Here is a 13,504-nt window from a genome sequence, read left to right as displayed (position 1 = left end):
GCGTATGGGCGAACACGTGGCTGCCGCGGAGCCAGAGCAGCAATGGCGGCGGGCGGCGGCGGAGTTGCCGACTCCCTGTCTCCGGCGGGGGTCCCCTGCGCCTTCTCCCCGCACAGCCAGGCCTATTTCGCTTTGGCGTCTGCCGACGGTCACCTGCGAGTGTGGGAGACAGCCAGCAACCGGCTGCACCAAGAGTACGTGCCTTCCGCGCACCTCAGCGGTACCTGCACCTGCTTGGCCTGGGCGCCAGCGCGGCTGCAGGCCAAGGTAAAGCGAGCAGGACGGTGGGGGGCGGGCGCCCACCCGGACTCGGCCTCGGCGTTCCCCAGGCCCTTCGGCACGTGGCCCGGCATCACGCGTGGCCCTTGGAGGCCCGGGGCGAGGAGACACGAAGTGCGGCGGCGGCGCGGAGTGGGCCCACGCCGCCAGCCCCGTGCGCGGCCTGTCCAGAGGGCAGCGAGGGGGGGCTCGGCCCGATCCGACGGGCGGTGGACCGGAGTCCTACCAGCGGGCTCTATAGGGTCTTCGCCCCGCGCCCCGCTTTCGCCTGGGCGCCATGTTCGCCCAGGCCCCAGCCCCCCAGGGGGCTACCTTCTGCGGGCGTTTGCTCATCAGCTTACGCTTTTCAGAGCCCTGGCTTCTGACAGAGGACGGCCTTGGGGCTACACTACTCTTCTCCGACCCCTACCTCACTCATCGGCTTTGCTTTGGACGGTTGGAATCAACAAGTCTTGTTTCCGGACATCCCCACCCCCCACCCTTGGGTGCCGGCTAACCACGTGTTTTACACGTTCAGGACGTGGGACTCTCTTGAAACTCTTAACTTTCCCGGGCTCTTTTCCATTCCAGCCGTTTGAACCTTCTTGCTTTTTTATTTTTAACATTTGCTTGACGTCCCTTTATACACCTCTTTCCCCCAAGTCTGAAGTCAGCGTTGGAATATTGGAGGCAAAGTGAAGAAGTAGTTTAACTTAATAAATATGAGTCCAGGTGAAGTTTGTCTTAGGGGAGACACTGCCGAGTTTGGGAAGGCTTTTCACTGTTAGGGATCCATCTTGGGTAAGATGCCATTCACTGTTGAGTCACTGGACTACATCTACTCTAACACACACGTGGGAACTGCAGTTAAGTTACACTGCCTATGTTTGAATCCAGGCTTGGCTTCGTAGTTGTAATTTTGACACTAGTTCCCCATTTGTAAAATCTTATAGATATCTTTATAGATAGAGTGGTTGTGAGGGTTAACATTTAATAACGCATAAAGCATTTACAATAGTTCTTGGTGCATAAGTGCTATAGGTTTTGTTATTAATAGCTCTTATTTGTATGGTTAGCCCTGCAAGTAAAAACTAACATTTTACTTTGTTTGAGAAGAAGAAACTGAGGCTCTGGAAAATTAAGCAATTTGCAAAAGCCAAAAACAGAACCTCGACTAGAACTCAGGAATTTAGAGCTCAGTTCTCCACTATCTGCAACAAATTAATAATATTAGGCTGGCAAAATTTTTTTGCCCACTTTGCTATTGACTTAACAATCATATTGTATGCCTCAGGTATAAAACTTCTTGTCTAGGCTTAAATTTCCTGTTCAAAGTCATAGTTTTGGATTATATATAACACTCTAATACAATAGAAAAATACCTGGATTTGGTTTCATAACCAGGACTCAGCTCAAACTTGATTTTGTCACATTGAGCAAGTCACTTTAATTTTGGGGGTCTTGTTGAAAAATGAGAGTTGGGCTACATGAAAAAAACTTTAGAGGTTTCCGTATTCTTTTACCTATGTGCTCTCATTTCAGCCACAACTCTGAAATGCCCTGAAATTATTACGTTTTTAAAAACTGAGAATCAGAACTAAGAAAGTTTAAATTACTTCACCAAAGCCTGAATAACCAGTAATGTGGTTGTGGTACTCTGATGGTCCAGTGCTCTTACACTGTAACTTTAGATCTTGAATCACAGACTTGAGAGCTGGGAGGAATGTAGAGACATCCAGTCTTCATCATCTTGGGGATGTATCCTTTTAGAGCATCAGTTTTACTTGAAAATTAGGGGGAGAAGCAGTTTTCCTGTATTAAAACTTGCATAATACATATGGCGTAATATTAAAAGGCCATGTGATTTTTATAGAGAATGAAGAGCGATTTGTAGTAACTGCTTCCACCTCAGCTCCCAGGTCCCTGGGTCATGATTCTTTCCACTTAAGTTTTAGCATGCTCTCATCTTACTAAGCCCTTTTATTTTACATCGATGAGGCTGAAGGTAAGAGGCATGAAAAGGCTGTTATTCTGAAGCCCATGGTCCTAGCATCTGGTTACGATCTTAGTACTCTCAAATGTGAAATGGAGATTATGCTATCCATCTGTCAATGTCCTCAGGATTAAAGGAGACACAGTGTATATGACTGGTGTAGTATGGCCTGGCATGTAGTGAATGCTCACTGAATGTCAGTTGATCATGAATGAATCAATGAGTATTCCATATGGGCTCATTTTATCATTTACTGCTATAATCCTTAATGTAAATCAGCTTGTAAGAATATCCTGCGTCTGGTTCAGTAATTGGTAATTTGCCACCCTAGGACAAAGTTTGGTGACGTTATCAAACGAAGGAAAATGAGTTGATGTTGTTTTTCTTGGGTAGCAGGAGTTAAAGCAGTGGTTCATAAATATTTAGAAAAATTAGGTGAGATTGCTGCTTCTTGTTCTTGGTCATAGAATGATTATAATACTTTGCATTTATGCCATAACAATTTTTAGAGGGTTTTCATACGTATTATATGGCCAAGCATTCCATTTGGTTGATGGAGCCTGGGGGAAGAAGACCTGTAATGATGACAAGAAAAGTACAAGGAGACAGACTGATGAACTACAGATGGCTGCTGTTTTTTGAGCTCCTCAGGTTTATGTGTGTAAACTGAGGCTGAGATGATATGCCAAAGCCACACAGCAAGTGGCTGAGCCACCTGGGAACTGACCCTGCTATTTCATACCCTCCCGTAACTCTCTCAAACGTTTCTCCTTTTCCTTCCCTAACTTCTGTAGAGCCCTGGAGAAACAGACCTTGTCTACTATTGGCTACCACAGTAAATGTATTCATACTGCTTTGCAACCCCCGCAAAACACATCCTCACAGCTTAGTGCTTGTTGGATGAAGCACGTGGCATTTCAGGCATTGGACAGGGCAAGCACAGTAGCTCTAGGATTAAGGATGTTTCTAGGAAAAATCTGAGCAGAGTATCCCCACTTCCATTCCTTAGAGACAGAGCACAATCCAGTTTTGCCCCTGTACAGTGCAGCCTTAAGGTCTCTCCAGTATTTCAACTTCAAAAGATCAAGTTTGCAGATTAGGTCCCATTGGCAGAAATAGAAGTTCCTGTGTATTAGAATTTGTTTTGATATAAATTCTGTATATATAAAATGCACACATTTTGTTGACTGTTATCGATGAAGCATTTGCTAGAGTAAGTGACTAAGATGGCCAAAAAATGGTATAGGAGACTAATTGCAAAATGAAACTTCAAACTTTGGCATCATTTTCAGTGTCTAGGGTCAGTGCTTTTGAAAAATAGGGTTTGATCCATTAGTGGATTGATTGCAAAATAGACTAAGTGGGTTGTGATGGGATTAAAAAATGAAATAGTATCAGTATATTATGCATGGTAAAGGATAAGTTTTTTTGGTGAAACATGTTCCAGTTATATATACATACGTTCTTGTGAGTATCTGTACTGGCTCCCCGTGTAAACTATTTTCTTACTCTGGAACCTGTCTAAAAAGCCGTTGCTTAATTCATGAAATTCAGACTTCTCAGTACCTGGATGTGCTTTTTCCTCTGCCTTCACCTCGTCTGTACTACGTCTTGCTTTTATAAATCACGCACGTGTGCCCTTCGGTACTCAGCCTTCTCATTACCTTTTGGATCAAATGCAGGTCAGCTTTCTTCAGACTAGTATTTGATTTGCTTAGCTCAGTCAGACTTTCATACTGGGAAAGACTTTAGTCTAAAAAATCACATCCTTTTGGTCTTCACTCCTGGTACCTTTAGGAACTCAGATTTTCCAGTCACAAATATATGAATTAAATTTTTAGCCTACTCTTTCCATTACTTTATACGTTTCCATGTGCAGTTAATGTGCATGTGACAGTGTGCTAGGCATGTTAGAGGAAACAAAACAGTATGATTGAAACATCAAAGAAGAAATAAAGATAATTCAAATATACCGTGTATGTAGTGCAAAGCAGAGTCTGACTTAAGAGAGAAAGAAGAGGTTTTTTGTGGAGAAAATATATTAGGGTGGACCTTGAAGCATGGGTAGATTTTTAACCAAGTGAAAATTGAGTTTAGTAGGAAAAGGCCCCTCCAAGTGTAGGGAGAAGCAAAGGCAAAACTGGAAAGTATTTGTGATTACGGAGTGTAATGTAAGGAAGGAACTGGAAATAAGGCTTGAAAAGGTGAGTTGGAGGTAAATGTAGATGCTTTTGAAAGGCAGAGAGTTGTTTATGTTGATTAACTCTTTGGGGGAGTCACTGAAGTTTTTGATCACAGGATTAACAGGTTAAGAGAGAAACTGCCAACCAAGGTCTGTCATAATCTGTAATCATGCATAGCACTAAACTATTGGTTTCAGAAATATATAGTAATGGGATAATATTTAAAATATTAGAGCTCACTAAAATGCACATTGGTTATATAAAGTTCTTGTCTGGTTGATGTGCTAGCTACCTGTTTGGACATGCTCATCCTGCTGCATGGGAAGTTATTTTTAAAAAGATCATCTAATTGAGAAAACATGATGAGTCAATCGTTCTTTGAGATTAATTAATTGGATTATTACTTAGGTTTAGGTCAGTGATCCTCAAAATTGGGCATAGATTTTGTAGATACTCCTCCCACTTGTTGACTGTGCTTGCTTCTCCCAAAATTATAGAGATTTTGTTGATAGGGAAATGAGGGCTTTGAATAGGTGATGTTTAATTTCTAAAATTTCTTTGTGTTTTTTAATGCAAATTCAAATCTGCAGAAAAGCGTATTGTGCATATTTGGACCAGCCTGTGTTTCACACGTTAGAAACCTCAGTATAGATCATTCTAATTTGGTATGAGAGAACCAAAAGTAGAAGAAATAATTTCTAGAATATTTCAGAAATGACTAGGTCGTAGTAGGCTGATGTATTTCTCCACTGTGTTTGTGTTCATAACCTTATGCCTCTGGGATCATTCAAGAAATTTCATTTAACTGAAGCTGGGATCTAGGGCATGCCTTGTACTAAAGTTTCAATGTTTCAAATAAATTAAATGTTACTGTTGATCAGACTGTTTTATACTTTGGTTTTTAATTGTAACTTCTTTTTTGGGTTTATTAGGGTAGATAAATTTTTCAGGACTTGCAAAATATGCATTATTTTTTCTGGATGAAAATAGTTACCTTATTTTTTGTTAAATCTTTTTGTCATTTGCCTGTGTCCAATGAATCAGATTCTTCAAATTTAACGTCTCTGTAAGATAAATAAAAAATGGAAAATGCTTTATAAATCTACTCCTTGATATTCTTGATGGTAACATCATAGTTTTTATTGGTAGTTTTGGGTTGGGCAGATTTTTATATATCCTGGACTGGTGTTTTTGTGCAGCAGAGCAGAGATCTTGCACTATATTCTCTTTCCTATGGTCTGTTTTACACTAAAAGAATGGATTTCTTTTTTTCCCCCCTTTCTTCCGCTCCCATCCCCCTACCCCGGTTCAAGCCGTTGTTTCTCAGTCCAGTTGTGTAGGACACAGCTCCCTGGCCCATGCTGGTATTAGGAGCCTTGCGCTCCCCCCCCCCACCCCCCGGCTGAGGCAGTCGGTTGCCGGTCATAAGTCGGCCGCACTGGCTGCCGGCCACTCATGGCGGCACACAGTAGCCCACGACAGCACACAGCAGCTCACGCCAACCTCCGCTCCAGGGAGAGCCATTGTTCACAAACTTAGCTGTAGAGAGCACAGCTCACTGGCCCATGTGGGAATCGAACCGGCGACCTAGGCGTTAGGAGCACGGCGCTCCAACCACCTGAGCCACTGGGCCGGCTCAGAATGGATTTCTTAGAGCTTCTTTATGCCATAATAAAATATAGGCAGGCAAGCTTTCATTAAAAAAATCATAAATGAGGAAGAGAAGCTCTGAAATGGTGAATTATTTTTCAGCATTATAAGCTGATGTAGTATTTTGAAGTTGTCATTTATTGTCTTTTTGATGGACAGACAGGAGCTGTTAATATCATTTTTGAAATAAGTCAAAGAAGTCTTGTGGCATTTGACACTAGGTTGAAACTTGTGCCTCTTACATCATTAGAATCACCAAGCAATATGGAACTTTCAGACTAGCCCTTAATTAGACACCAGAGTGACTTCTCCAGTGTGTGCTCTGTGGCGCTCTACTAGTGACAATTGTTTTTTCACTCAAATTGAAGTAAATGCATGTTTGTAAATATAAAAACATCTGTATCCCTTTTCTTGAAAGTGATGCTGGAATGCAAGGCAAGATAGAGGGAAAGGGAGAAGTGTTGGCTGCCTTGGTATGGATCTGTAATGTCTTTGCTTGGGAGTGGAGACTTTGCGTGGACCTGTTGAGAGAATACTAAGAGCATACATACCAAGGTGCCTTGTTTGGTGCCTTCCGGAGAGGGAAGAGATAGGGGGATGAGAATGAGGAGCTCTGCTTCCATTGGAGTGTTTCCCCCTAAGTAGTTAGAAGGAAATCTGACCACGAATCCCACCTCTGTTTTTTAAAAAAGTGTTTCTTAGTAGCAATCATGTTTTATTTGTGGGCTATTGGGCATTTGCATTTATGCATTAATGATGTTTCAGTGTTTGAACTACAAAATAAAACGTTGTTGTTGTTTTTCTATTTTTTCTAGGAAAGTCCCCAGAGGAAAAAAAGAAAATCAGAACCTATAGGAACGAGTAACCAGACCGACTTATTGGCTCTTGGTACAGCAGTTGGTAGTATTTTATTATACAGTACAGTAAAAGGAGAATTACACAGTAAATTAATAGTAAGTATATGTGTGTATGTTTTATATAAAAGATGTGACGGAAACTGGTACATTAGAGAATTATTAAAAATAAAACTGTTTAGGATATGCTATAGGGTCTGCACTATAGGGGTATTTTTCTGCCCCTTCCACATTTAAAATGCTGAATAGTAATATTTGATAGTAGCTATGATAGATAACATAGTCCTTATTATAGATCAGACTAGGAAGAATTGTTGACTAGATTGAAAATAAGAAAGGGTACCACCACCACCTCTAGGGCTGTGGTTGGAATTATTGCTAAAACTCAGACCTTTGATGAGCAGGTATTGTGCGCTTGGTGCTGCTGTCTCTTTGAGCAGGAGTTGGCCCATGGGCTTGGGTTGCAAAACTGAGGAGGGGACTCCAGCTGAATGCTAGTGTCTCTGAAGGGCGGTGATGAGACTGGTTCTTCAAGCGCTGGAAAAATTGCATTCACCTGCTGTTAAAAGGATTGCCACTGCTGGGGTGAAGAAGCAGTGGGGTGACGCAAAATGGGAGACAGGAAGGAGGAGTAAGTCCCTTGCTCCCCCTCCAGCCTTCTCTCTCTCTAGCGCCCTTTATTGGTGGAGCCTACTGGTGATTTCAGCTGGCAAAGCAGAAATGTGGTTTGCAGAATCCTAGCCCCAGCATTGCAGAGCAGAGAAGTGAGGGTTTGGCTCTGCAAGACAGTAACTGAACTTCCATAATTTGTTTCAGACAATGTGTAGTACAGTATATTTCTGGTGTTCACCAAACTTCTGTCTTTAGAGAGGAATGCTTTCTGTATATATGAATAAAGTAATGTTTTCCCTTATACTTTATCACTGAACGATCCTCTGTTCAATAGATTGTGTATTTCTTTGCTTTATGCATATGTTTAAAAAATACATTTGAGTTCTGTCCATCTATTTTGTATCTTAATATTTTTCGATAAATTACAACATAAGCAATTTTCATATTTGTCAAGAACTAGTTATGAACATTTTTAATGACTGCCTAAAATGACACTACATTGGATAGTCCCTTGGTGATTGAACTATTACTGACCATTTAGATGGTTTCCGATTTTTTTTTGGTTGTAGTTGTTACAAATTTTTTTTTTTTTCTTACATGGATTCCCAGAATTACTAACCTGTAATTAGTGAGTCAAAAGGTTTGAGTGTTAAGGCTTTTAATACATAGTATAAAAAGACTTTCTGGAAGAGTTTTCCTCATTTGTAGTCAGCAATGGAAGGATGGTATCTGTGTTTCAATAGTAGTATTACCGCCATTGAATATTCCAAATAAAACAGCAATGTCACTAACAAAATGCAGCTAATTTGATACATGAAAAATTTTATCTGATGTTTAATCTGCATTTAAAAATATATTACTTGTTTTAATATTAAAGATTATGAAAATATACAACAACTGTAAAACAAATTGAGCAAGAAGGGAATCTCTCTTTATTCCTCCTTCTCTCCAAGTGGAATGTGGTCCTCAGGTGGACTCTTACCCACAAGGTATAATAGTTGGAAGCTCATCCTTTGATTTGGTCAGTCTTGTGGTCAGCAGGTACTTCGCATCCCGTGCATTGTAGTAGCTGCTTTACTCAGCTATTGTGGCTGCAGATACAATGCTGATGGAACCTACAAACTTCTTTTTAGATCATTTTGATACTTCACAGGATTATGTATAAGTCTTTTACAGGGAATAAGTTTATTGAAAAGAACCAAGAAGGTCAGGGTAAGTACGGAGTGTTGTGATGGTATGGCGAAGTAGAAAGGGAGCAGACTTTGGAACTAGCCTGTCCTGAGGTTGAATCCTACTAGTGACATGATCATGCATAAGCAATTTAACTTTTCATGTCTTAAATGGGTATTGTATAACCTACCTTGCGTGACTTTATTGAGATTTAGAATAGTAATACATTGAAAGTGCCTGGCATGTAATTGATGTTGAATAAGTGTTTGTTGAATGACTGAATGGACAGTTTGGCAAAAGGGTATATACTAGCCCCTAGCATGTATAATAATAGTACCATTTTTCCTATACCCGTACCAGCATGAGTATTACAATGCTAAACAAATTGCTAGATGAACAGCGTGAAAATGTTACTTTGTTTTGCTTTGTGTCTCTTGGATTTCTAACTTTGAAATTTTTAATTTATTTGCATAGTGCATATCTTTTCTATGGAATTTATAAGACCCAGTTGTTTGAGTAGATAGGTGATGGGGGAGGGAAGTAACTGAATTAAACACAAATATTTTTCTTTTGAGATGGGAGCAATCTATCTGATAGAAGTAGTGATTTTGAGTTTTAACTTTTACTTTTATTCTTATTTTGCATATATACATAGTGGTGATTCATTGTATGTTTATTTAATTTATGTGAATTCAGGTAGAAAGAGTGAAAATAATTGCTTACAGTGTAGGTGATGTATCATCTTTTTCTACTGACTGAGTTTATTCTGGAATGAGTGTGAGATGGGAGATTTGCATTTGCCCTTCCCCAGGTGATGTCTCATTCTTGTGGCTCTGAGTGAGCGAGCATCTTGCTCTGCTGAGTATGTTTCAAGTATGGTTCATAATCTGTAACAACAAGGAAACGTTTAGTGTTTACCTGAAGAAACAGTGATTTCTTTATTGAGAGAGAATTTTGGCACTTTTTTAAATAGGGATTTTCAATGCTTGTTTTCACGGGACATGATTTTTACCTTAAGTGTTGGCTTTAAACTCTTTAGGATTTGACTTGCCTTGTTCACGCAAGTGTCACAGACTTTTTACCACTGTATATGAAGTCTTTTATTTTGTGCTGGCATTCCTGTGAAAAGCAAGTGGCATTTATGATTAGTGTCTTTTGACTTACGATGTGGAAGTACGTTTTTTCTAGCAGAGAAGGGAAAGTTAACATTTGATGAAGTTATAGCTATTTTATCTCTTTTTTGATGTTGGAAATGGATAGTTGTAGGTTAAGGGATTTTTTTTTTTTTTAATTGGGGAATATTGAGGAACAGCATGTTATTCCAGGATGTCAAGTCATTGTTTTTCAATCTAGTTGTGGAGGGCGCAGCTCAGCTCCAAGTCAAGTTGTTGTTTTTCAATCTAGTTGGGGCGGGGGGCTAAGCTCACTGGCCCATGTGGGGCTCCAACCAGTGACCTTGGTGTTATGAGCACCGTGCTCTAACTACTGAGTCAACCGGTTGCCCGGTTAAGGGATTTTATAGTTACGTTAAAGTCTAACATTTTAGTTAACTGTTTAGTAATGATTCTGAAGTGCGTGTTACATTAGATGAATTTTATTTTTTTTTTCCTCTGCAGAGCGGTGGCCATGACAACAAAGTCAATTGCATACAGTGGCATCAAGAAAATGGCTGTTTGTATAGTTGTTCAGATGATAAGCATATTGTGGAATGGAATACACAGACGTGCAGAGTAAAGTGGTGAGTACCATTGACGGTTCTATGGTGCTGGAGGTGTAACTTGATTACGGTTTGGAAATGCATTAGAGTCGGACAAATCAAGACCGTTCTTGTTATAAGTAAAATTTGATATTGGACATGGGGGTGGAATATTGACGCTAATAAGGCTGTAGACTGTTCTCGGGGAACTTTTAATCAAATTGGGCATGCATGATTGTAATACATAAAACTTAAAGAACGGTACAAGAGTAAAATAACTGCTCAAGAGATATCATAAGGTAACTTGTGATTACTGGTCAAATAAGTAGGCCTGGTGGAAGAAAAGGGATTTCAGTTGGGCCTTCTAGGATAGATAAGCTTTGGATAGAAGAGGGTGGAAGAATCCTTTTGCGGGTGAGGAAAGTAAGGTGGGGAAATGGCCAAGACCAGGAGAAAGGGAAGTGGAAGATTTACTCAAACCTGAGTAGAGTAATTTAGAGAAAGGGCATACTAGGAGGTAAGGCAGGTAGAGGATATAGGCCAAAGTATCTTAGAAGTCTGGCCTAAAGTGTCATAGATAAAAATCGCTGGCAACTCTTCTAGTTTAAGCCTGTGATTGGCTGTATAGTAGCTGTTCAATAAATGTGGACTGTTGAATGTAGTGAAATTGCTATGTATTAGGTTGGTTGCAAAAGTAATTGCAGTTTAAAAGGTTAAAAATAATTGAGCAAAAACCACAATTACTTTTGCACCAATCTAATAGATGAGGACCCTAAAGAGGGTAATGATGTCCCCATCCTACAGTTAATAAGTGGCAGAGGAGTTCTGATCCTACTGTTTTGAAATCTGGTAGTGTTTTTCTACTATACTTAAAGTACTTTCTTGGAGTTTTAGATTCTATCTGGTAAGCAGGAGAGAGCCACTGGAGGTCATGTCTTGGGAGTCAGTAACCAAAATGATGCTTTGGGAAAAAGTAATCTGTCAGCCACATCTAGAATGTATGGGAAGAAGCTAGTTCAAAGGCCTTACTGTTCATTTGCTTAGGTTTGTATACGCCTATCATTTCATTCTCTTATTGTTGTATAAATCTTCTTAGTTGTTGTTATACACGTTCAGTTAATCAGTTTTATTATTTCTTGGAGAACGTCTCTGCCTTCTTCCAGGGTCTGCTGAACCCTGGAAGGCATTGTCCTGAGATTTCCTTTCACCACCACCATGAAAATTCTCTTGTCAGACGGAGCCTCTGTTTCCTGGATCCCATTTTTCTCTTTGTTGGTTTGCTCCTTCCTTTTGGTGAAGCGTCCGAATTGGTAGCTTCCTGAGAAGGGGTGTGTGGATGGTAAATTTATTGAGATTTTGTTTGTCCACGAGTATCTTTATTCTCCCCTGACAGTTGATTGATAGTTTGAGGATATGTAATTTTAGGTTGGAAATAATTTTCCCCCAGGATTTTGAAGTATTGGTTCATTGTATTTTTGTTTGTTTGTGTTTTAGCTCTCATTGTTAATTATCCTAGTATCCTAAAATATCCTGTTTTTTTCCTGAATCAGTGAATTACATTGGCATTCCAGGTGCCACTTACCCTGGAAATTCATGTTCTTCCTTGTACTATATGTTTGGTAATTTCATTCCCTCTGTTTTCTATGTTCTTTCTCTAGTACTCAGTGTTATTTAGATGTTGCATCACCTGGGCTAATTCTTTAAGTTTTGTACTTTTTTTCCTCTTAAAATTTTTTCCCTTTTGTTGTTTTCTTCTGTTTCATAGGAGATTTTTTTCAGTTTTGTCTTCCAAATCATCTATTGGCTTTTTAAATTTCTCTTAGCATATTTTTAACTTTTACAGGAGCTGTTTTTTGTTCTCTGAATATTTTTGTGTTGCATCATGTTCCTTTTATGCATATAATACACCATAACTCTTCGAAAATATTAGCTATAGGATTTAAAATTTATTTCTTGTATTTTCTACATCATCTCCCTCTTGAGAATGTGTTTTGATTTTTCTCTGATTTTGGTCTCTGTCTTTCATGTTAAAGGCATTCTTCAAATGACTGGCGATCTTTGGCTGCCTGTTGCTATTGAAAATGAAATATGAAAAATCTGATCGGACGGACTGTGTGTGTGGCTCAATTGTTGGGCTTCATTTGTAGAGTGATTGGGAGGCCATCAGATGTCAGTATGTGTAGGTCATTCCTCTGGAACCAGTCATATTTCCCAGAGTGGAATCTTCTGATCTAGTGCTTTTCAAGCTGTAGTGTGCATAGACAGTACTGATCTATATATACATACAGATCTGATTTAGTAGGTCCAGGTTGAGGCTTGGAAGTCTGTAATTATAACAGGTTCTCAGGTGATGCTGATACAGGAGGGTTACACCTTGATTTGCAGAGCTCTTAATGGGGGAGGCGTGGAGGGTGTGGTGATGGTAGTAGCTCTGTGCTGACATTTTCATTGCTGAATCACGAAGCTTGTCAGGGTGGGGATTATGGCTTTTTATGTATGTATCAATTCATGAATGGATGTCGAATAATGAATGGAAGTGAGCCTTGAAGCTGGAGAAATTGATGAGAAATTGTTAAGGTTAGGAACTAATGAGGGTAAAGGAAAAATTGTCATACATTATTGCTGCATTTCCTTGATTACTAACTAGCAAGGTTGAGTATTTTCATGTTTATTGATAATTTGTATTTTCTTTTGTGAATTGCCTGTTTATATACTTTGTCTATTTTTATTTTGAGTTCTATTTCTTGAACTCAAGGAGCTATTTCTTAAATATAAGGAGCTGCTTACTCTGAGCATTTGTCTTTTATTTAGAGTGTATATCTTGGATATTTTCTCTTAGCCTCGTGCTTTTATTTTATGAAATGCGTGTATTTAATGACCTCGTGCTTTTATTTAATGACTTATTTTGTGGTATAGACATTTTATTTAATTAAATCAGGCCATTTTTTTCCTTTATGATTTCTGGTTTGTATTTGCTTTGAAAAGGCTTTCTTAACCCCAGGATTATAAACTGTTCTCGTATATATATATTTTCAATACTTATTTTTAATCAGTAAGTTTTGTGTGTGTGTAGTAGTATAAGGTAGAA

General features: G+C 39.5%; 1 protein-coding gene across 1 annotated transcript in view; it reads left to right on the top strand.

Annotated features, from left to right (window-relative positions):
* The window catches only part of WDR43 (WD repeat domain 43), a 40,056-nt gene continuing 26,552 nt past the window's right edge, over positions 1–13,504 (top strand). Inside the window, exons 1-3 of the mRNA XM_033125343.1 lie at positions 1–267; positions 6,900–7,037; positions 10,337–10,458. Of these exons, the coding sequence (XP_032981234.1) occupies positions 43–267; positions 6,900–7,037; positions 10,337–10,458 (485 nt within the window). The 5' untranslated portion in view covers positions 1–42. The remainder of the gene's footprint in view (positions 268–6,899; positions 7,038–10,336; positions 10,459–13,504) is intronic.

Source organism: Rhinolophus ferrumequinum, chromosome 13 (genome assembly GCF_004115265.2).
Source record: "Rhinolophus ferrumequinum isolate MPI-CBG mRhiFer1 chromosome 13, mRhiFer1_v1.p, whole genome shotgun sequence".
NCBI classification, from domain to species: domain Eukaryota; kingdom Metazoa; phylum Chordata; class Mammalia; order Chiroptera; family Rhinolophidae; genus Rhinolophus; species Rhinolophus ferrumequinum.
The sequence above is the reverse complement of the archived record's forward strand: the minus strand, read 5'-3'. Positions and strand labels throughout refer to the sequence as shown.